The sequence below is a fragment of the Peromyscus leucopus genome, chromosome 8b, assembly GCF_004664715.2.
Source record: "Peromyscus leucopus breed LL Stock chromosome 8b, UCI_PerLeu_2.1, whole genome shotgun sequence".
NCBI lineage: Eukaryota > Metazoa > Chordata > Mammalia > Rodentia > Cricetidae > Peromyscus > Peromyscus leucopus.
This window is the reverse complement of record NC_051086.1, coordinates 105,992,074-106,015,770: the sequence shown is the minus strand read 5'-3', so window position 1 is coordinate 106,015,770 and position 23,697 is coordinate 105,992,074. Positions and strand designations below refer to the sequence as shown.

Here is a 23,697-nt window from a genome sequence, read left to right as displayed (position 1 = left end):
GCTGGCCCAGTCAGGATAGTACGTACAACTGGAAAAGGCCTGGTTTAGGAGAAGGATATGCTCCAGTTTAGACACTCAATCACCATAATGAATAAGCAAATAAACAGAGACCACCACACCCTACTCCCAGCCCAAGACACGAAGACAGGAATCTAGGTCAGATGAGAGTTGGAGTCACAGATGATCTGTGGGAGAAGCAAAAACAAGCAATAATGGCAGGAATATAGGGAAGACCAGGTCCTTCTGTCTAGCACCAAAATAAGACCAACAGCAGGTCTGACTTGTTCCTCTAACAAACCAATAATGGTTTTCAATTACCACCTTCAGTTATATATATTGATACACATTTTTACTTAAAGAAACTATATGTGTATGTACCTAGGCTTCCACAGGTTGCCTCTCCATGTATCAGCCATATTTACCTTTAAAACACATAGTACAAAAACAAAAGCCACTTTGGATAGTCCATCATCAACTAAATCATGAATAGGTGGCTGGGCATGTCAGCCCATATCATCATCTCAACACAAGGAGGCACAGGCAGGCAAATCTCGAGTTTGAGGCCAGCCTGGTCTACATAATGAGACCCTGTCTAAGGGAACTGGGAGGTGGGTTTGACTGAGGGTGTAGATCAAAGGTAGAACATTAATACAACATGTATAAAGGCAGGGGTTTGATTCCCCAGATTTCCCGAAAGTAGAGGAGTAATTATAGAACCAAGGTTGAATTGCCTCTAACATTCCTGTCTTGATCTGCAGCATTCATTAAACCCGGAGGTTTTTTTATTTTGTTTTGTTTAGGGATTTACTTTTATCTTATATATAAGGGTCTTTTATTTGTATGTATGTTTGTGTACCATGTGCATGCCTGGTGCCCAGAGGCCAGAAGAGGGCAATGGATTCTTTGGGACTGGAATTACAGTCCGCTGTGGATGCTGTAACAGAAAATGGGTCCCCTGCAAGAGCAGCAAGTGCTCACAACTGCTGAGCCATTTCTCCAGCCACCTCTCGAGTTTTACTGTTCTAAGATTTTTGGTTTTTTTGAGATAGGGTCTCACTGTCTGGCCTGTGACTTATAGACCAGGCTGGCTTTCAACTCAGAGATCTCTGTCTGCTTCTACTGCACCACGACATCTGACCCTAAAATTTACTTTTATTTTTGTGTCTCTGTGTGTGTGTGCAATATGTGTGTGGGTGCTAGGAACCAAACCAGGTCCTCTGTAAGAGCAGCCAGTGCTGTTAACTGGTGAGCCATCTCTGCACCCCCCAAAAGTCAAGTTTTAAAAGCTTACATTGATGGGCTGGTGGCACAGGCATTTAATCTCAACATTCAGGTGGCAGAGGCAGGCTGATCTCCAAGTTAGAGGCCAGCCTGGTCTGGAGAGGAGTCCCAAGACAGCCAGGGCTACACAGAGAAACCCTATCTCAAAACAAAGACAAAAATAAAATAAAAAGCCTACATCAAGGGCCAGTGAGATGGCTCAACACGTGAAGGCACTGGCTGCCAAGCCTGCCAACCTGAATTCTATCTCTGGAACTCATACAGTAGAGAGAACCAACTCCCATGGGTTGTGTGTGTGTGTGTGTGGTGTGTGTGTGTGTGTGTGTGTGTGTGTGTGTCCTCTGACCTATATATAGCTTTTTTTTTAGCCTACATTGAACAATTCACTAGCAAACACCTGAGTCCCACTAAGTCTTTTGACCTAGCGGAGGTCACAGGTTATAACTCCAGGAAGAGAACTTGAAGAGGAGTCATCCAGATCTACAAAACACATACTCAGGACCTGAATGGTTATTTAGGTCTATTTAGGATATGCTCCAGTAGGAAAGTGGGCACAGTAGACAAAGACTCATTAAAAAGCCAGGATGGAGGATGGAGAGATGGCTTAGCAGTTAAGAGGACTGGCTGCTCTTCCTGAGGACCTGGGTTCAAATTCCCAGCACCTACATGACAGCTCACCACTGTCTGTAACTCCAGCTCCAGGAGTTCTAACACCTTCACACAGATATACATGGAGGCAAAACACCAATGCACATAAAATAAAAATAAATAATTTTTAAAAAGAATGCACAGCTAACTTTTAAGCCACATATTTCTGCACCAAACTCAGATGGCCATGAAAATGACCCCTCTAACAGTTTAGAAATGGCAAAACAGCATTTTTACACTCTTCTAATTGTCTCTAACAAACCTGAGTTTTGCTACTGCAGCTGAGTGAGTCTCAGTATCTTGGGAAGCTAACAATTAGTTTAGCTATGGCGACTCTAATACATACCAGTCCACCTTCCCTCCAATAAACCAGGGTGGCAGAAGTAAAACAAAAAATAAAACAAAACAGCTGGGCAGTGGTGGTGCACGCCTTCAATCCCAGCACTTAGGAGGCAGAGGCAGGTGCATCTCTGTGAGTTCGAGGCCAGTGTGATCTACAGAGCTTGTCGAGGACGTGAAACCCTGTCTCGAAAAAGCAAAACAAAACTCCAACCAGTGTTGACCCAACCCTCATTAACCATAAATGTGTCCAAGAAGACTATGTCAAACTCAAGTCAACTGGACAGAAGTACAAATGTCTAGTGGAAGAACTATAGCTACCACCACCTTGGAACAGAGCTTCTGTGCCAATCAGAACACAGCAAAATGTTATATTCTGAAAATCTGGCTAGTGGTCGCACACAGGGCCTAGACCCTCCCAGGCTCCTTCTGCAGGGTTAGAAAAGGCATGCTCTGTTGAAAGCAGTCAGGGTTCTAGCTGGGTAACACCAACACAGAAACCCAGTAACCTGGAGTTTGGAATTTTAGTTTTTTTCAGAACTACAATATTTTTTTCCAAGCTACTGTGGAACCACCTTTTGAGGCTTCAATATAACCATTACAAATGTTTAATTCAATCTTGACCCTAGAATCTTTTCAGGTTTTCTACAAAGAAAATCCACCCCGCCCCCTCCAAAAAAGATTCAGTCTGCTTAGAATCATTAACAAAGAATCTCCAGGACTCCATTCTCAGCTCTAGAACTAAGGTCCTTCCCTCTACCACAAGGGCACCTCAAGTGTCAGCCAGCAGTGAGAGGACCTAAGAGCCCAGAGCAGCTTTTGTTACAGACATAATTCAGACACTATTGTGAGGGCAAAATTGAGATGTCTCTCTCATAAGTTATAGGCATATCCAGCTTGAAAGAGAACTAAGTTCTCAAAGGAGTTCGCAGTAAAGCGAGAGAGAGTGTCTCTCAAATTTGTGTCTACAGTCATTGTGACTATGTGAATGGAGTCATTCTGAAAATACAATGGCAACGGTTATGAAAGTCAGTTTAGAAGTAAATTTTATTTTATTTCATTCTTTCTTGCTGGTTAGTTAACATGGGTAAACTGTACTACTCTGCTAGGACAGATAGTACAACAATAATTGGGGTAATTTATGCATATGAAGACTTTTGAGCAGTTTTCTTTTTACATTCATTTTCTATACTCTTTGAATATGAAGAATCTTTTGCTAATTTAATGCTTGTAATTTTTTTTTTTTTTTTTTTTTTTTTGGTTTTTCGAGACAGGGTTTCTCTGCTTAGCTTTGCGCCTTTCCTGGAGCTCACTTGGTAGCCCAGGCTGGCCTCGAACTCACAGAGATCCGCCTGGCTCTGCCTCCCGAGTGCTGGGATTAAAGGCGTGCGCCACCACCGCCCGGCAATGCTTGTAATTTTTAAGAAATATCCGGGATCTGAATATAGATCAGTGACATCAATAGCATGTTTTATTTCACCCAAGAAGTACCAACAGGCTCAGGAAATCTAGACCCTGGGATAAAACTCATTAAAGAGAATATTGGGAGCCAGGTATCCCAACAATGAGGAAGCAGAGGCCTAAAGATCTCTGAGTTTGAGGTTAGCATGGTCTATATACAGAGTTACAGGTCAGCCAAGAACACATAGTGAGACCCTATCTCAAAAGAGGAGGGGAGGAAAGGACAGGCAAAGGGGGGAGAGGGAGAGAGACAGAAAGAAAGAATGAACACTGAAGAGTATGATCGGGTGTTTATAATTAGGGTAGAAAATTAAGATTTTTTATGGAGTCTTAGTTAGGGTTACTACTGCTGTGATGAAACACCATGACCAAAACAATTTGGGGAGGAAAACAGTTTATTTGGCTTATGCTTCCATATCACACTTCATCATCTAAAGAAGTCAGGACAGGAACTCAAGCAGGGCAGAAACCTGGAGATCATGGAGGACTTACTGACTTGCTCCCCATGGCTCACTCAGCCTGCTTTCTTAAAGAACCCAGGACCACCAGCCCAAGGATGCCCCACCACCGCAATGGGCTGGGCCCTCCCCAACTAATCACTAATTAAGAAAATGCCCTACAGGCTTGCCTACAGCCTGAGCTTATGGAGCCATTTTCTCAATTGAGATCTCTTCCTCTCAGATGGCATAAAACTATGCAGTACATATGATTTCTAAAAATTGGAGTTGTAAGGAAAAAAAAAAAATGAGGCGCTGGTAAGTTAGCCCAGGAAAAGATCTGCTGCCTAAGCACAAGGGCCTGAGTCTGACCCCCTAGTACCCATGTAAAAAGCCAGATGTAGTGGCAAGCATTTTTAATTCCAGCACTAGGGAGGCAAGAGAGGGTACCAGTGAGAGATCCTGTCTAAAAACCCAATTGCAGCATCTGAGCAACAATGCCCAAGGGTGACCTCCGGCCTCCATGTGCATGTACACACACCTACACACAAAGGAAACATTGGTGTTCTCATTTGCAGTAGAAATGTGTGTATTAGTTTCACAAAAGAAAGTAATAGTGCTGGGGAGGTGGCTCTGCCAGTAAAACTTGCCTTGTAAACATATGGACCTGAGGGCAGATGTCCAGAACTCACGTAATACCAGATGTGGTCTGTAATACAGCCTCAAGGTGGGAGGCAGACAGAAGACTTTTCAGGAGCTTTTAGACCAACTAACCTACCTTATATGGCAGCAAAACAAGAAACCCAGTCTCAAGGTAAAAGGCAAGGACAGACACCTGAGATTATTCTGACCTCCACACATGTACCATGACACACATTAGCTCCCCACAAATCATACACATGTATTTTTTTTTAATCTGCCAAGGGAAAAAAGAATGTCTCAGTGATAAAGGCATTTGCCTTAAGCCTCAGTGTGATCCTTGAACCCACATACATGATGGAGAAAATCAATTTCCTAAGTTGTCCTTATATGTCCGCGCGCGCGCGCGCACACACACACACACACACACACACACACACACACACACACACAAAATATTTTGAAAAACATACCAAGCTTACCACTTAAAAGACTAAGAGTGATATAAAACTGTCATTCTAAACACCTGGACTGTCATCCATTGTACGGGTCTGTCCTGAGTACTGTGGAATTTGTACCAACATCTCTGGTCTTTAGTCTCTGGATACCAATATACCAGTCCTCTACATATACCTAACAAACATGTCCACATTGCCTAATGTCTTGAGAAGAGACACTGGAACCACTTCTTGTATTACTATAGCTTTCACTTTATAAGGCATATAAGCTTTGTCAAATGGTCAACTGGAGCAAAAAGCACATACTTTCTAAAGAACTGGAATCCTCTTCAAAGTAGCTACAATCTAGAAGGCCCACACATACTCCAAATCCATGTGGAGGGAAAGCAGTACCTCTCAACTACGCTGAGATCTCAGGAAGAATCCTTACATCTTCCTGTACCACCACTCCTGGGATAAGAGAGGTAACAACTTGATAGGGTGCTAAATACTGCTTTGAACAACAGAAACGGCATCGTGTACCAGCATGCCAGACTGTAAAATCAAATTAGTAAATTGAAAGACTCATTTCTAAGTAGGACCAGAAGCATGAAAGCTGACTTAAACATATTGTCATAATTTAAAATGTTATAAATTGCTTTGAAAAACAAACATAAGCAGGGCTGGAGAGATGGCTCATCAGTTAAGAGCACTGGCTGCGCTTCCAGAGGTTCTGAGTTCAATTCCCAGCACCCACATGGCCACTCACAACTGTCTCTAACTCCAGTTCCAGGGCATCCAACACCCTCACATAGACATACATACAGGCAAAACACCAATGCCATAAAATAAAAACAAAGAAATTTTAAAAATTAAAAAAAAAAAAAATCAAACATAAACCAGGTGGTGGTGGAACACACCTTTAATCTCAGCACTTGGCATTTGGGAGGCAGAGGCAGGAGGATCTCTGTGAATTCCAAGGCCAGTCTGGTTACCAGCGAGTTCTAGGACAACCAGGACTACACAGAGAAAAAACAAAAACAAAAAAAAAAAGAATTATTATCCAAAATACTAATTGTTTTTCTTAGAAATTAACTTGTTTTAGAAACCCTCTTTCTCTTTCTGGTTTAAAAAAAAAAAAAAAAAACACGTCTTTCACAAAACAAAAATAGTTGCATTTTCACAATGGAGAAATTTGTTACTTACTACAGAATCCTCTCCTGAAATATTTCCAATAGAGCAAAAAGCTGTCCTGTGCTTCTGCAACTGGGGATCCAGAGTGACCTTCTAGAACATGGGGAGGAGAGCAGATGGAGCCACATCCAGCTAGAATCCCATCCTATGATATCAGCACCTGAACATGTTTGCTTAAGAGTAGCATGTTAAACCAGCAAATACCGACAGATTCCAGGCAGCTATGATGTGCCATTTCTAGGGATAGCACATCTTTTTGGGATCTGGAAGACTAGTAGGGGAAAAAGCTGTGTGAAAAGAGGAATTAGAACTCAAGATGATAATGACAGCAGACCACAAAATGCTGTGGAGAGCAAGGAAACCCTCTTGCCTCTCTAACTTGGCAACACAAGGGGCTACTGCCAGGCTGTTCTTGAGAACAGTGTGTTACCAACCACTCCCAGGGTACCCTAAGCTGCTGTGCCACCTGGAAGGCAAGAGAAGACTTTCAAACCTTATAGAGTTCCGCTTCAAATGCCCATTCCTCCCAGAAAAAGGTATGTCCTAGGTCTCATATATAAATATAAATATGAATTTAAAAAATATAAATAAAAAGCAATTTAGAGACTGACAGAAACCAAGAGGGACAATCACAGCATCAACTTTCCAAACTCCAGACTCTGATGGGATCCTATAAGAAGAGTAAGTGCTGACTCTCCACCTACTATGAAACAGAAGGTGGCTCACAAGTCAAAATGGAGAAAGCAGCACCTCATACTGGAAACTGAAGAATACCCAGGTACTAAATGAAGGGAAAAGAAACCAGGAATTTAGAAAGCCCCCAAGCCATAAGAGACAAAGAAGAGAACCCTTATTTTATTCTTATGGGAATACTACACAAGATCCAAGGGTGACAGATCCAAAGATAATGACAGCTCTATGACCATTCTACTATCTCCAACCTCCTTTGAACTTCCAACCTCCAACAAACCGATCCCAGAATTAAGATATCCCCATTCACCCTGGGGAGCGGTAGTGGGCCTCCTCGACAATGGTCATCCTGGAAGATTGTCTGGCATCAGGGTGGGAGCCCTGAAACAGGATTCCTCCACTGGCAGTCCCACATCTATCTACTTCCTGCCATTGTCCAGGAGACCCAGCCTCTAGGAAGCAGTGGTCAAACTCTTATGACCATTCCCATCCTCTATGAGGACAATCAGAACCAGGCAAGATGGCACATGTCTGTAATCCTAGCATTCAAGAGGTAGATGTAGAAGGAGCACCACAAAATTCAAAGCCAACCTGAGCTACAGAGACTTGTAGCTCAAAAACCAAACCAAAACAACTAACCAAAAAGACAAGTAGAAACTGCTGTTTTATCTCTGAAGAATGGAACAATGAATGCAATTTCAAAATTAATAGCTCCTTTCTCCCCCTAACAGGAAAGTAAATTGTAAAATTAAATGAAAATTAAAAGCTTAAAAAGAAAAACAGGATCAGGTGGTGGTTGCACATGCCTTTAGTTCCAGAACTCAGAAGGCAGAGGCAGGAGGATCTCTGAGTTTGAGGCCAACTTGGTCTGCAGAGATAGTTCTTGGACAACCAGGGCTACAAAAGGAAGAAAGTCAGATAGACAGACAGGGGCTGGAGAGATGAATCAGCAGTTAAGAGTACTGGTTGTTCTTCCAAAGCACCCAGACTCAATTCCTAGCACCTACATGACAGTCCAAACTTCTCTAGCTCCAGTCCCTGGGAATTAAATGCCCCTTTTCTAGCTTCCGTGGGCATGAGGCAGTCATGTGGTATACATAAACATATGTATGCAAAACACCCTATATAAGCAAAATAAGGTTTAAAAAGAAAAGAGAAAAACAGTACCAAAGGTATAAGGCTAATGAGCAAGCAGGCCTCCAAACTGATACTACACACAAACCAGTCCTCCACTTTCCTTCTCCCAGGATCCTCGGTGCTGCCAAGATGAAAGATGGGGTGGACAGCAGCAGAAGGGGCTGCCAGAGACAGCAGTGGGGCCCAGCTGTGTGCCAGAGTCTCATGGCCCTCAGGACCAGGTTCCAAGCACCATGCTAAGGATTATGATGGATAAAACAAATGTGGCCTCAGGTGTCCAGCAGCAACTGTGTTGTGATGTAGACACTTATCCCCAGCATGAAGGAGGGAACTAGAACCCAGAAAGGCTGAGTGGCAGGCTGAATGTGGCTACTGTCTATTAAGGAATCGATCCTTGCTGTCAGCCAGGAGGTTTGCAAATGACTATCCTAAGTAACAAGACACAAGCTTGTTTCTCAAAACATGTCAAAAACTGGCTGGGGCCGAGCAGTGGTGGTGTACATTTTTAATCCCAGCACTTGGGAAGCAGAGGCAGGCGGATCTCTGTGAGTTCGAGGCCAGCCTGGTTTACAAAGCAAGTTCCAGGAAAGCTAGGACTGTTGTACAGAGAAACCATGTCTCTGGGGAAGAAGAAGAAGAAAGGAGAAGAAAGGAGAAGAAAGGAGAAGAAAGAAGAAGAAAGAAGAAAGAAGAAAGAAAGAAGAAAGAAGAAAGAAGAAGAAAGAAAGAAGAAAGAAGAAAGAAGAAAGAAGAAAGAAGAAAGAAGAAAGAAGAAGAAGAAGAAAAGAAGAAGAAGAAAGAAGAAGAAGAAGAAGAAGAAGAAGAAGAAGGAGAAAAAAAAAAAAAAAAACCCTGGCTGTTCGTGGTGGCACAGAGCTTTAATTCCATCACTCGGGAGCAGAGCCAGGAAGATCTGTGAGTTCAATACCAACCTAGTCTACCAAGTGAGTTCCAGGATAGCCAGCAGCCAAGGCTCTGTAAAGAGACCCTGTCTCAAAGTTCAAAATTGATGGCTCAGCAGGAAAAGACAATTGCCATCGAGCCTATTGACCTGAGTTCCATCTCTAGAACCCACATGGTAGGAGGGACTTCCACAAGTTTTCCTGACTGCTTGTGCTCTGGACAAGGACACACACACACACACACACACACACACACACACACACACACACAGATGAATGTTTCTTTTAAAAACTGGGGCAGTAAATCAATCAATCAATCAATATTTAAAAGGGGAAAGTGGGCTAGAGAGATGGGTTAGCAGTTAAAGAGCACTGACTGCTCTTCCAGAGGTCCTGAGTTCAATTCCCAGCAACCACATGGTAGCCCACAACCATCTATAGTGAGATCTGATGTCCTTTTCTGGCATAAAGACATGTGTGCAGATAGAGCACTCATTTATAAAATAAATAAATAAACCTAAAAAAAAAAAAAAAAGAAAGAAAGAAAGAGTTGGGCCAGGCTGGGCTGTGGTGGCACACATCTTTAATTTCAGCACTCAGGTGGCAGAGGCAGGTAGATCCCTGAGTTCAAGGCCAGCCTGGTCTACAAACTAATTTCCAGGACAGCCAGAGCTAAAAGAGAAATCCTTTTCTGGAAGAAAAAAAAAAGAAAGAAAGAAAAAAAGAAAACCCTACCCTCAGTGACATACCCCTGCAAGGCATACTTCCTAAACCTCTCCAATGGTCCCCAACTGGGGGCCACATATTCGAATACCTGCGCCTGTGGGGGACAGGACGGAAACTAGAGTGGAAGCACTGTCCCACAGTCCAGACACCCACACTCGGGCTGCTGCATGTCCCCTAAGATCACATCCAGCTTGGATTCCGTCTACTCCAGTGCTAGGTTATAGGCTCACTCAAGTGGAAGGCTACCTCTACCTGCCATTTTCAGGAGCTCCCACAGATCCTGGTCCAGAGCACCAGTGCTTCCAGTGAGTCACAGGGTCTCAAAATGAAAATGTCACATTTCCCTTATATATGGCCTTGCATACCTGACTGAAAAGCAAGGTCTTCAGAATCACATGGGGGGTTTTGTCTTCGGAAAATACATGCCCCTGTTAATGTCCCAAGTACCCATCTACATACTGAGTCCCAAGTACCCATCCACAGTGGGCACAGGGCTCCCCAGCCACTGCAGAGACACCTGCACTACCCAAACCAGTTACTAAAGATATTCACCAAAGCCAAGATAGTCCGTTACAAATATGTATGCCAAATACACACAGAACATACTATTTCAAAGAAAACAATCACACTTTAAACCTAAACTATTGCACTTCATTATTCTTCCAAATTATCTTTGAACTTTGTTTTCTTAGGCAGGGTGGCACTTATAGCCTGAACTCAGAGGTCCTCCTGCCTCTTCCTCCCAAGTGTTGGGTAGCATGCACTAAGATGCCAGGGCACCTCTCTGAATTTTTAAAGCAAACTACAAAATGCAAACATAAAAGTTGGAATTAGAATAAAATCATGGTGGTTTAAATAAGAGATCAAACCATGGACTGTTTTTTTTTTTTCCAGTGTACTATGATTTTCAACAGGAAAACCAACAAACAAATATCTAAGAATATTTCCAAGCAGAGTCAGTCATGGTAGTTCATAGATCCTGGCACTCAGGTTTGGTGGATGCCAGGCTGTAGTGGTGTACAACTTTAATCCCAGCACTTGGGAGGCAGAGCTCTGAGTTCGAGGCCAGCCTGGTCTACAGAGTTCCAGGACAGCCAGGGCTACTCAGAGAAACCCTGTGTAGAAAAACAAAGAAAAAGAAAAAGGCTGGGGTGGATGACTCACTAGGAGTTCAAGGCCAGTCTAAAACCATAATGAATTCCAAGTCTGCCTAGCCTATAGAGGAAGAACATGTCTTAAAACAAGTATTTACACCAGGTGTAGTGAGCACTATGTAATCTCAGCTCCCAGATGGCGACAGGAAGATTTCCAGTTCAAGGTCACCTTGGTCTCCAATCAGAAACCAATTGTCTCAAAAATATAAAAATAAAAAATATTTCAGCCTCAGCATAATTTTCTTTAACACACGTGCATGTACGTGTATTTGTTTAAACTTAAAATTAATTTGGGCCCTTGGTCTTGGCACAGTGGTTAAGAGCACTGGCTATTCTTTCAAAGGACCCAGGTTCAATTCTCAGGACAAACATGGCAGCTCACAACTGTGTAACTTCAGCTCCAGGGAATCCAAAGCCCTCTTCTGGCCTGTGAAGGCACCAGGCACACATGTGGTACACAGACATACACTTGCAGGTAAAACACCTATACACATGAAATAAAAATAAAATTAAAAAAAAAAGATTTAAAAATAATTTGGGGCTGGAGAGATGGTTCATCAGTTAAGAACACGTACTGCTCCTTCAGAAGACCTGAGTTTAGTTCCCAGCACCTCTGTCAGATGGTTCATAATCACCTTCAACTCCAACTACAGAGGATCCTCTGATGCCTGAGGACACCTACCCTCACATACACATACCAATACACAGACACATACTCTTAAGTTTTTTTTAAATCTAGAATTTTTAAATTTAATTTGAAATAATAATAAAAAATAAAAATAAAAAAGAACTTACAGGCCAGCAAGATGGCTCACTGGTAAGGGTCCATGCTGCCACACCTGATAATCTGAGTCTGATACCCAGGACCCATACAGTTGAGAGAGAACTGACTGGGAAAACTGCTGTCCTCTGGCCTCCATGTGTGTGCTGTGGCAGATGTAAACAAGGCACACACATAAGCAAATGTAATTTTACTTACTTACTTATTTATTTATAGACAGAGTCTCTCTATATTAGCCCTGGCTGTTCTGGTACTCTCTATGTAGACCAGGCTGACCTTGAACTCAGAGATCCACCTGCCTCTGCCTCCTGAGTACTGGGATTAAAGGTATACTATACCTAGCAACAAATGTAATTTAAACTAATTTTATTTTATGTGTGTGAGTATTTGCCTGCATGTATGTCTGTGCACTGTGTGCATGCCTGGTGATCAGAGCCTTCAGAAGAGAGCATCTGATGCCTAAACTAGAGTTACAAATGGTTGGAGTTATAATTTGGATGCTGCAAATTGAAGCTAGGTCCTCTGCAAGAGCAACAAGTGCTCTTAACTTCTGAGACTGTTAATTTTTTAAAAAATAAGTGAACTTTGTAGCCAAGCAGTGGCCCATGCTAGAACACCCTTCCAAGGCTATAAAATACAGCATACACACATATCAACCTAGTAAAAAGCACAGCTCTTATCAGTATCTCCAAAAACTGAAAGCAGTTAAAAACTTCAGTCTGTGGCAAAAGCTACACTAGCAATGATCTAGAAAGGAATCCCTGGGGAATAATTAGCATTTCCTGGAGAGCTAAGTTGTTTTTCAAGCACAGTAAATGATAACTTTATCCAACCACAGAAGTAAATGAAATTGTTTTATACCACAACTGACAGTCCCTATGAGGCTCACTTGTCACTGTATATAACCTTTTAATTCCTTAAAAACCAAACACCTTTTGTTCTGTTTTTCGTTTTATGAGACAGTGTCTCACCATGCAACCCAAACTGGTTTAGAGTTTACTACACAGTCCAACTGGGCCTGGAACTCAAATTTCTACCTACTGTCTTAGCCCCTAGAGTGCTGGGATTACAGGTTGTAGCCACCACACCTGGCTAGAGATGCTTTTTAAAAATATATTGTGTTGAAGGTATCCAGTTTCTCCAGATTTCTAAGGTTCTGGACAGTTCCTAAATCCTTCATGTTTGGAGTTTTCCATTTTTAGGCTATAAAACTACTGGGAAAAGAATACTGATAGGCTTAAGACACTACCATCAAAACTTTTTGGCACTAAAAACGTGAACAACAACAACAACAAAAAGTAACAGACATCTATTCTTCATTTAAGATGGGTATTTCAGTTCGGGCCAGTTTTCTACCATACACAGCTTAACATCTCCCTTGGGTGCGACCTCCCTGATGATGATGAACAACTTATGCAAACTCCCGGAAGGCACAGAGAGCCCATAAAACTTCCACCCACCAACACAGGTGATGATGGTAAGGAGAGCCGAAGGCTGACGGCAGAAATGACGACGGTCTGTGTCCTGGGAGTCCCATGTCAGACTGGACAAAGGGTTGTGGGGCTGGAATACCAGTGCACGGGATCTGACAGTATGAAGGCAGGCATGGGTGGACCAGCAGGTTAAATGTTCCTGGCGGAGTTTGGGGATGTGGTCCAGTTCTGGTAGTGGGTATTAAACTAGGGTGGGTTCCTAAGTCTAGGTTCTGGCTGTAGGTCTTGGTTATGGACAGTGAATGGGTACTGGTGGTGAGTCTAGCCTTGCTCCTGGATAGCGGTCAGGATCCTTCCCTGATGGTGACCAAAGGTCTGGTTCAGGGTCTGATCCTGCTCGTGGGTAGCTGACGTGGGTCTGAGTCCTGCCTGCTCACGGGTAGTGGGTCTGGGTCCCTCCCTCCCTAGGGGTGGCTAGTGTGGGTCAGGTCCAGGCCGCAGCCCCCGCCCGCCACTCACACGCGCGGCAGCTGCAGCGGCGGCGCCCCGCGCCGCTGGAACACCCCGTCCACGAACACGCCGTTCTTGCCGAGACAGCGCAGGTAGAAGTCGCCGCCCGCGTCCGGCCGGGGCTGCGCGGGTTCCGGGGCGGCAGCGCTATGGCCGCCGCCCGGGGGCGTGAAGATCTCCAGGTGGCGCCGCGAGATGAAGCTCGAATGACCCATGCTCACATCTACCGAGCCCTGCGACGAGTTGCGCCCGATGGTCACCGAACGCTTCTTCATGAGGTACTCGAACTCGCGGCCTTCGAGCCGCGCCACGGCCCAGCCGCCCGGCGGGGATCCGCCGCCCCCAGCCCCGCCGCCCGCGGGAGGGGCGCCCGCGCCCGAGAGCGCCGCCGCGGCCGCCATCGCCTGCGAGGCCCGGCCGATCCGCGCGGGCGCCCTGGCGGGCCGAGGCCCGGGCGCGGTCGTGGGCCGCGCGAGCCGAGCACGGTCGCCGAGACCGCCGGCCGGCGAGGAGAGCTGCGAGGGCGGGAGCTCGCACGGCCGCGCGCCGGGCCCTACGACGGACGGGCACGCTGGCCAATAGGCACGGCGCACGCAGTGGGGCTACCAAGCCCGGCCAATGGCGAGCTGCGCCGCCGAGCGCCCGCACGTCCGGCGGCGTCGCGCGACGCAGGTCGGCCGCGGCGGCGCGGAAAACCCGGGACGGATAAGGAGCCGGCGTGGGGCCGCGCGCGTTCGCGGGGTGAGCGGGGGTCCAAGGTCACGACGGGCGCGGGTGCGCCCCGAGTGCCGGTGGCCACTCTTTTACTCCGCCCTAGGCTGCGCAGAGCCACGCACGCTGCTCGGAAACCCGCCGAATTGACTAGTGTGCCACCGCTCAGGGCTGTACTTCAAAACTACCCTAGTATTCTAGTTCTGCACTCGGTCATTCATACCAATGACTGCAAAAATCTAAGCATTTTGCCAGTTTGTGTGTGAGAGATCCCATCATTCCCATAAAAAAAGAAACCACCCCGGGGGCCGTGAGAACAGCAGAGCCATGCCGATCGAGCAGGCTGTGAGGGGCTCATGAAGCCAGTGCCAATACAGAGGTGACGCTTAGGCCCCAGTGTCTTTTCCAGGACCGAAGGGCAGTCGGTGCACCTGCTTTGGCACTGCTGAGGGAGGCACGTGGTCACGAAGAACGTCACACCAATATGGTGGCCCCTAGGTGCAGGCGATGGGATGCAGTGTTCTCTAAGGCACAAAAGGAGTTCAGGTCAGGGATAGTATAGTGGAAAGGTTGAGAACAGGCTGGACTTAATCTGCACATTCTGGGCAAGAGCTTCTAAATAGAAGCCCCAGAAGATTTTGCATTTTAATTCATTCTCTGTGTCTTACGATAAATGTAATGGAAATCAATGTGTCGCTATAACATTTACATATCTTATTTGACATATATGTCTGTAATTACAGTATAAATTGCTAAAGGTTCAAACTGCTTTGTACTATAAATATGGAAGAAGACGATTCATTATTCGTTTAGGGATTGTAGATGATGTAGAGATAACCTTGGGAATGGTAACTAGGTAAGAGTCTAGAGACAAAACACAGTCAAAGGAAAAGGCAAGAAATGATTTGCCCTCACTGCAGACACCGACTGAGCTCCCGCTTTATACATGTTTGGGTCCAGGGCTGTTTTAAGGTTCTGCAGCATGCTTCAAACATCTATCTATAACAGGGCTAAATCTTTTTCCACTCTCCACCAATTTTTGTCCAATAACTTTTCACACAACCCTGGCTATTACAGGTATATAAAATAAACATACAACTAGTTATGTTGCTTTGTTTGGCTTTTGTGGTTGGTTATGGTACTTTTTGTGGGGAGAGAAAGACAGAGTCTTATTCTATAGCCCTACTTACTGTGTAGGCCAGGATCACCTGAAACTCAGGGATCCACCCACTTCTACTCCCCAAGTGTCGGGATTAAAGGCATATACCACTATATATGGCCAAATCAAACACTTACAATAAATCATATATTTATTTTAAGGCAATTATTCAATGTACATATAAGTTTACATTTTATTAGATTAAAACAAATCTGCATACTAATAGGATGCATGTGCTTGTCTATTTATGTGTATGTATTGTAGAAGAGCTAGTGTTTCCCACTGTGGGACGTGTGGACACAGGGATTGATGTCAGGATGGCTTCCTCAATGGATTTTTTCCCCTTTTTTTGAGACAAGATCTCTCAATGAACCTGGAGTTCACCATTTTGGCAGGGCTGCCTGACCAGTGAGTACCCAGGATCTGCCTGCAAATGTCCTCTCTCCTGTGTCCACTCCTCCTCCTGTGTCCACTCCTCCTCCTCCTGTGTCCACTCCTCCTCCTCCTGTGTCCACTCCTCCTCCTGTGTCCACTCCTCCTCCTGTGTCCACTCCTCCTCCTGTGTCCACTCCTCCTCCTGTGTCCACTCCTCCTCCTCCTGTGTCCACTCCTCCTCCTGTGTCCACTCCTCCCCCCCCCTCCTCCCTGTGTCCACTCCTCCTCCTGTGTCCACTCCTCCTCCTCCTGTGTCCACTCCTCCTCCTCCTGTGTCCACTCCTCCTCCTCCTGTGTCCACTCCTCCTCCTGTGTCCACTCCTCCTCCTCCTCCCTCCCTCCTCCCTGTGTCCACTCCTCCTCCTCCTGTGTCCACTCCTCCTCCTCCTGTGTCCACTCCTCCTCCTGTGTCCACTCCTCCTCCTGTGTCCACTCCTCCTCCCTCCTCCTCCTGTGTCCACTCCTCCTCCTCCTGTGTCCACCTCCTCCTCCTGTGTCCACTCCTCCTCCTCCTGTGTCCACTCCTCCTCCTCCTGTGTCCACTCCTCCTCCTGTGTCCACTCCTCCTCCCTCCTGTGTCCACTCCTCCTCCTCCTGTGTCCACTCCTCCTCCTGTGTCCACTCCTCCTCCTCCTGTGTCCACTCCTCCTCCTCCTGTGTCCACTCCTCCTCTCTCCTCCCTGTGTCCACTCCTCCCTCCTGTGTCCACTCCTCCTCCTGTGTCCACTCCTCCTCCTCCTGTGTCCACTCCTCCTCCTGTGTCCACTCCTCCTCCTCCCTGTGTCCACTCCTCCTCCCCCCCTCCTCCTCCTGTGTCCACTCCTCCCTCCTGTGTCCCCCTCCTCCTGTGTCCACTCCTCCTCCTCCTTCGTGTCCACTCCTCCTCCTCCTGTGTCCACTCCTCCTCCTCCCTCCTCCTCCTGTGTCCACTCCTCCTCCTCCTGTGTCCACTCCTCCTCCTGTGTCCACTCCTCCTCCTCCTGTGTCCACTCCTCCTCCTCCTGTGTCCACTCCTCCTCCTCCTGTGTCCACTCCTCCTCCTGTTCCATCTCCTCGTGTCCACTCCTCCTCCTCCTGTGTCCACTCCTCCTCCTGTGTCCACTCCTCCTCCTCCTGTGTCCACTCCTCCTCCTCCTGTGTCCACTCCTCCTCCTCCTGTGTCCACTCCTCCTCCTCCTGTGTCCACTCCTCCTCCTGTGTCCACTCCTCCTCCTCCTGTGTCCACTCCTCCTCCTCCTGTGTCCACTCCTCCTCCTGTGTCCACTCCTCCTCCTCCTGTGTCCACTCCTCCTCCTGTGTCCACTCCTCCTCCTCCTGTGTCCACTCCTCCTCCTGTGTCCACTCCTCCTCCTGTGTCCACTCTCCTCCTCCTCCTGTGTCCACTCCTCCTCCTCCTGTGTCCACTCCTCCTCCTCCTGTGTCCACTCCTCCTCCTCCTGTGTCCACTCCTCCTCCTGTGTCCACTCCTCCTCCTCCTGTGTCCACCCTCCTCCTCCTGTGTCACTCCTCCTCCTCCTGTGTCCACTCCTCCTCCTGTGTCCTCCTCCTTGTGTCCTCTCCTCCTCCTGTGTCCTCTCCTCCTCCTCCTGTGTCCACTCCTCCTCCTCCTGTGTCCACTCCTCCTCCTGTGTCCACTCCTCCCTCCTGTGTCCACTCCTCCTCCTGTGTCCCTCCTCCTCCTCCTGTCCACTCCTCCTCCTGTGTCCACTCCTCCTCCTCCTGTGTCCACTCCTCCTCCTCCTGTGTCCACTCCTCCTCCTCCTGTGTCCACTCCTCCTCCTCCTGTGTCCACTCCTCCTCCTCCTGTGTCCACTCCTCCTCCTGTCCACTCCTCCTCCTCCTGTGTCCACTCCTCCTCCTCCTGTCCACTCCCCTCCTGTTCCTCCTCCTGTGTCCACTCCTCCTCCTCCTGTCTCCCTCCTCCTCCTCCTGTGTCCACTCTCCTCCTCCTGTGTCCACTCCTCCTCCTCGCTGTGTCCACTCCTCCTCCTCCTGTGTCCACTCCTCCTCCTCCTGTGTCCACTCCTCCTCCTGTGTCCTCTCCTCCTCCTCCTGTGTCCACTCTCCTCCTCCTGTGTCCACTCCTCCTCCTGTGTCCACTCCTCCTCCTCCTGTGTCCACTCCTCCTCCTCCCTCCCCCCTGTGTCCACTCCTCCTCCTCCTGTGTCCACTCCTCCTCCTGTGTCCACTCCTCCTCCTCCTGTGTCCACTCCTCCTCCTGTGTCCACTCCTCCTCCTGTTCACTCCTCCTCCTTGCACTTTGTGATCCTGCAAGCGAACATTATCTGCAGACATACATCTTTGATGATTTTCAGAGTTGATCCATATGCTTTGTTTGTTGGAGACAGGGTCTCACTGCGTAGCCTTACTGGCTTGGAATTCAGTCACCCTTTTCTGCACCCCAAGTACTGAGATTTAATGTATACTCCAGCAAATTTTGATTTTCTGATTATCACTACTAAGAACACCGATTTATATAAATACACAGCTACAAAATGGCAGAAGTATGTTTAAGATCACTTCAATAGCTGGAAATACTTTCTCCAAAAACAAATGTAAAACAAAAATCCTTATACCTATTGGAGGGACTAAAATTGACTGACATAAAGACCAGGCATTGATGTGAAGCAACTGAGGAATTTGTGAGACACTATGGGAGATGGTTGGCTTCCTTTTCTTCATTTCAAACTATTTTTTTTTAAAGATTTATTTATTTATTATGTATACATAGGAGGGCGCCAGATCTCATTACAGATGGTTGTGAGCCACCATGTGGTTGCTGGGAATTGAACTCAGGACCTCTGGAAGAGCAGTCGGTGCTCTTAACCTCTGAGCCATCTCTCAGCCCTCAAACTATTTTTTTAAAACAAGGTATCATGTACCCCAGGCTGGCCAAAGACACTGTTTGAGGATGACCTTGAACTTCTGGTTCTAACACCACCTCCCAAAACCTGGGATAAAAAGCACTTATTATGCCTGTTTATGTGGTGCTCAGGATGGACCTAGGACTTTATGCATGCTAGGCAAGGAAAATAGATCTTATCTTTTTAAAATAAACTTCTTGAATTTTAAAAAATATTCTAGGTTTTGCCTTCCTTTTTGTTTTTTAAGACAGTGTTTCTGTGTGTCATCCTGGCTGTCCTAGAACTCGCTCTGTCAACCAGGCTGGCCTCAAACTGACAGATTTATCTGCCTCTGCCTCCTGAGTGCTTAGATTAAAAGAATGTATTACCACTGCCTGGTTTATTTCTTGTTTGTTTGTTTATGAGATAGTCTCACTGTGTAGCCCTGGCAGGACTGGAACTTGCTATGTGGACCAAGCTGGCCTTGAACCACAGAGATCCACCTGCCTCTGCCTCCAGTGCTGTTATTATTTTTTTAAAAAGATTTATTTATTAATTATGTGTACAGTGTTCTGCCTGCATGTATCCCTGCAGGCCAGAAGAGGGCACCAGATCTCATTACAGATGGTTGTGAGCCACCATGTGGTTGCTGGGAATTGAACTCAAGACCTCTGGAAGAGCAGCCAGTGCTCTTAACCTCTGAGCCATCTCTCCAGCCCTCCAGTGCTGTTATTAAAGGTTAAAGTTTTTTTTTCTTTATTTGTGTGCCAGGTACATGTGGGTACTTACAGAGGCCAGAAGAGGGTATCAGATCCTCTGGAGCCATAGTTAAAAGTGGTTAAGTCACCGGGCATTGGTGGCGCAAGCCTTTAATCCCAGCACTCGGGAGGCAAAGGCAAGCAGATCTCTGTGAGTTCGAGGCCAGCCTGGTCTACAGAGCAACTTCCAGGAAAAGCTCCAAAGCTACACAGAGAAACCCTGTCTCAAAAAAGCCAAAAAAAAAAAAAGTTAAGTCACCTGATGTGGGTCCTGGGATCCAAACTTGGGTTCTCTGAAAAAGCAGCAAGCATACTTATCTGCTGAGCAATCTCTCCAACCACCCCTATCCCTAAATTTACTGTCAGGATTTGAAAGGGAGTGTTACTGGGCATGGTGGCTCATGCCTGTAGCCCCAGCACTTGGGAGATGATAGGCGCAGGAGAATCAGTTCAAAGCAAGCCTTCACTAAATGTGACTGTATCTCAAAGCAAAACAGGAGAGAGGGAGTTGGAGGGGCAGGAAATGGGGTTGGGGAAGGAGATGGGAATGTGGCTGGGTGGTACATGCCTGTCTCAAAAACACAGAAGGTGGAAGAAAGGAAGCAGGGAAGGAAGGCTGGAGGAAAGGAGGTTTGGGTTTTTTGTTTGTTTGTTTGGTTGGTTGGTTGGTTGGTTTTTGAGATAGCATCTCTACCATTTAGTTCTGGCTAGTCTGAGACTATGTAGACTAGACCAGCTTCCAACTCAGAGATCCACCCACCTTTACCCTATAAGTGCTGTGATCAAAGGTGTATATCCCCATATCTGGCTGAGAAGGCATGATTCTGAGACTTCCTCTATAAAAATTTCTCCAGCAGTGATATGAGCCTAGAGTCACATCTACTTGGTTGGTTGAGTGGATCCCTTGAGCCAGAATTCAAGGCCAATCTGGGCACCAGGTTGTTTCAGGGGGGTGGAGGTGGAATAAAAGGAAAGGAGGAAAGGAGAAAGGGAAGGGGGGAGGAAGAAGAGAGAAAGAGAAAAAGCAGAGGGGAGGGCAGGAAAGGGAAAAGAGAGACAGAGCTGGGGACATAGCTCAGCTCTCAGAGCCTGCTTAGTATAGTCCCAGACTCTGGATTCAGTCTCAACACTGTATAGACAGGGTATGGTGGTGTGCATCTACAATCCTAGCACTTGGGAAGTAGAGGCATGAGGACAGAAAACTTCAAGGCCAGCCCAGGCTACAGCGTGAGCTCAAAGCTAGCTTGGGTGACTTAGTGAGACCTTGTCTCAAAATAGAGTGTGAGAGAAAGGGGTTTTGTGTGTGTGTGTTAGAAATGTAGCTCAGTGGTAGCTTTTGCCTAGCACATGACATTCCTGAGTTCCATTCCCAGCACTAGACAGACAGACAGACAGACAGACAGACAGACACACACACACACACACACACACACACACACACACACACACTCATTTAAGCAAAACTACACCCAGGGATTTAGAAAGATGGCTCAGCAGTTAGCTCTTGCTGCTCTTCTAGAGGACCAAAAGTTCAATTCCCACCTCACAAGTGCCTGTTAACTCCATCTCCAGGGCATCCAACACCCTCTTCTGGCCTCTGTGGATACCCATACACACCCGACTTTCACTCACATAGACACACACACACACACACACACACACACACAAATAAAAGTCGTAATAAATCTTTTAAAAACTGCATTCAGTTTACATCCATTTCAACTTAGTATTTACAAGGAGACATATCCACAGGCAATACTGTGCTTCATGAAAGGTGAGATGTGAGGCATTTTCTCTTCCATAATGGACTGCACCCTTTCAAATGGTAAGCCAAAGTAAACTCTTCAGGCAATTTCCCATCTGTAGATGCAGAAGGGAACCAACATGTAGTGTGCCTGGTGCATTACCCTTACAGCTAGCTGTGCCCTTCAGATGAGTGCTGCACCCACTCAGCACCAGCTGCAACTCCAACTTCTATGGCTGGCTCATTTGAAATGCACCTGGCAAGCCCAGGTGTCAACCAATGAGTAGGGCACATACTGCAAGTCAGATCTTGCAGCAATCCCAAGTGCACGTTACCAGGAAGAATGCAGTGAATCTTTTCCCCCCAACTTTCTGCTTTTGTGGTTTTAGAGGATGAACTCAGTGCCCAGGTACAATAGGCACACACTCTGCTCCTGAACTATGGCCCCCACCCTGACAGAACCATTTCTAAATTACCTGCAAAAGAAACCCAATTTGTTGTTTTTGTGACAGAATTTCATCGTGTTTAAGCATGGTTATCCACAGTGGCATAAACCAATACAGCTCAGGCCAGGTAGGAAACCAACTAAGAAATTGGTCCTCTGCCAAGCTAGACCATAGGCACTGTAAAAGAGAGTACTGGGCAGATATGAATCTGGGATTGTGCTGTCTTCTCATGTTAGAACCAGTCACTCATCAGGAGACACTGTCTACTCTGACTACAGTTGTCATGCTGCTTTGACCAGGTCTTGTCTGTCAAGGCCTTGCTTACTTTGTGCTTAAACTGTTTTTGTTTTTGCTTTGGGTTTTTTCAAGACAGGGTTTCTTTGTGCACCCCTGGCTGTCCTGGAACATGCTCTTTAGACCAGGCTGGCCTTGAACTTAAGAGATTCACCTGCCTTTGCCTTCCAAATACTGAGGTCACAGGCATGTGCCACCACCACCCTGTTCATGCTTCCACTGTGATGGATGAACAGAAAGACACTTGCAGTCTTGAAAAGCTCACAGGGCCATAACCTATCATCAGCAAAACAGAAGGCCCTACATCTCATATCATAGCACCTAGCCTCAGCTGCTGTCATGGATAGTGCCATGAAGTTTTTAGGAAGTCAATCCCTTCCTACATTGACTCTCAGTGCCCTGAGCCTGCTGGGCATCCTCCTGACCTATCAGGAAGGGACTCAGAAACAAGGTAATATCATTCAGGCTAGGTGATGGTAAGGGCTGCAAATTGCAGGGTTTAGTCCAGGATAAGCAGAACAGCATCTGGGTCGTTCAATTCTACACTCAGACCCTGTTGCATTGTTTATTCCATAATCAGTTACTTTGGGGGATAGGTACCAAGGCATATGGACTGAAAGCAAAAAATTGTAATTTATAACAGTGGTTCTCAACTTTCCTAATGCTGCAACCCTTTAATACATTTCCTCATGTTGTCCTGACCCCCAACCATAAAATTCTTTCCATTGCTACTTCATGTAATATTGCTACTGTTATGAATCATAATGTTCATATCTGATGCACAGGATATCTGATATGCAATCCCTATTGGAGAGTTGAGACCCACAGGTTAAGAACCGCTGGTTTACAACATACCCAGCGATGCACTTAGACACTCACGGGAGTAATAAAACATAAACCAAAGCTGACAACACCGAGGAGTCAAGGTAATCACACACATGAGCAAAACCCAAGTGCTTATAAAACCACCTCTGCTTCTTCAGGCATTGTCTCCTGGATGAACTCTAGTATGTGGCACATGATTGTGTAGGTTTTGTCATTGGGCAGCTATTTCTGTGTGTGGATACACCAGTTCTCCTTTCTAAGGCATGCTCACAGCAGCAGTAGTGAGGGCTAAAGGGATGATGCCACAGAACAGTGGGCTTTGTGGAGCTGAGGTCGCAAGCCATGCCTATTTGTATGAAAAGACAATCCTGTTTATGCCAAAAGGCTCTGGGGAGGAGTTTAGAGGAGGCTGGACATTAGAAAGCAGTTTCACCCATTCCAGGGTCCATGGAGCCTCAACTCTATCTTCCTGCCCCGTGAAGGTAACCGATGAGCTGGACCTCCTTAGAACCCAAAGCCTAAGTGGGCTACCCTCTTAATTTTCTACTCTACTTATTTGTTTTTAAATGTACATTGGATCAAATCAGGTCCTCATATATGCTAAGCCAGTGTTCCACTCAGTGCATAGCTGACACTCTTCATCTGCCTTTCCTCTCCTCTGCTATGAGATGAGTCCAACTCAAAGCTGAATGCACAGGTCAGGTAGAAACTGA

At 46.4% G+C, this 23,697-nt stretch overlaps 1 protein-coding gene across 2 annotated transcripts in view; it reads right to left on the bottom strand.

The window, feature by feature from the left end:
- Foxk2 (forkhead box K2) overlaps positions 1-14,274 on the bottom strand; it is a 48,212-nt gene extending 33,938 nt beyond the window's left edge. For both annotated transcript variants that reach the window (XM_028884964.2, XM_028884965.2), the window contains exon 1: positions 13,779-14,274. In XM_028884964.2, the coding sequence (XP_028740797.1) occupies positions 13,779-14,170 (392 nt within the window). In that variant the 5' untranslated portion in view covers positions 14,171-14,274. The remainder of the gene's footprint in view (positions 1-13,778) is intronic.
- Between the last annotated feature and the right edge of the window lie 9,423 nt (positions 14,275-23,697).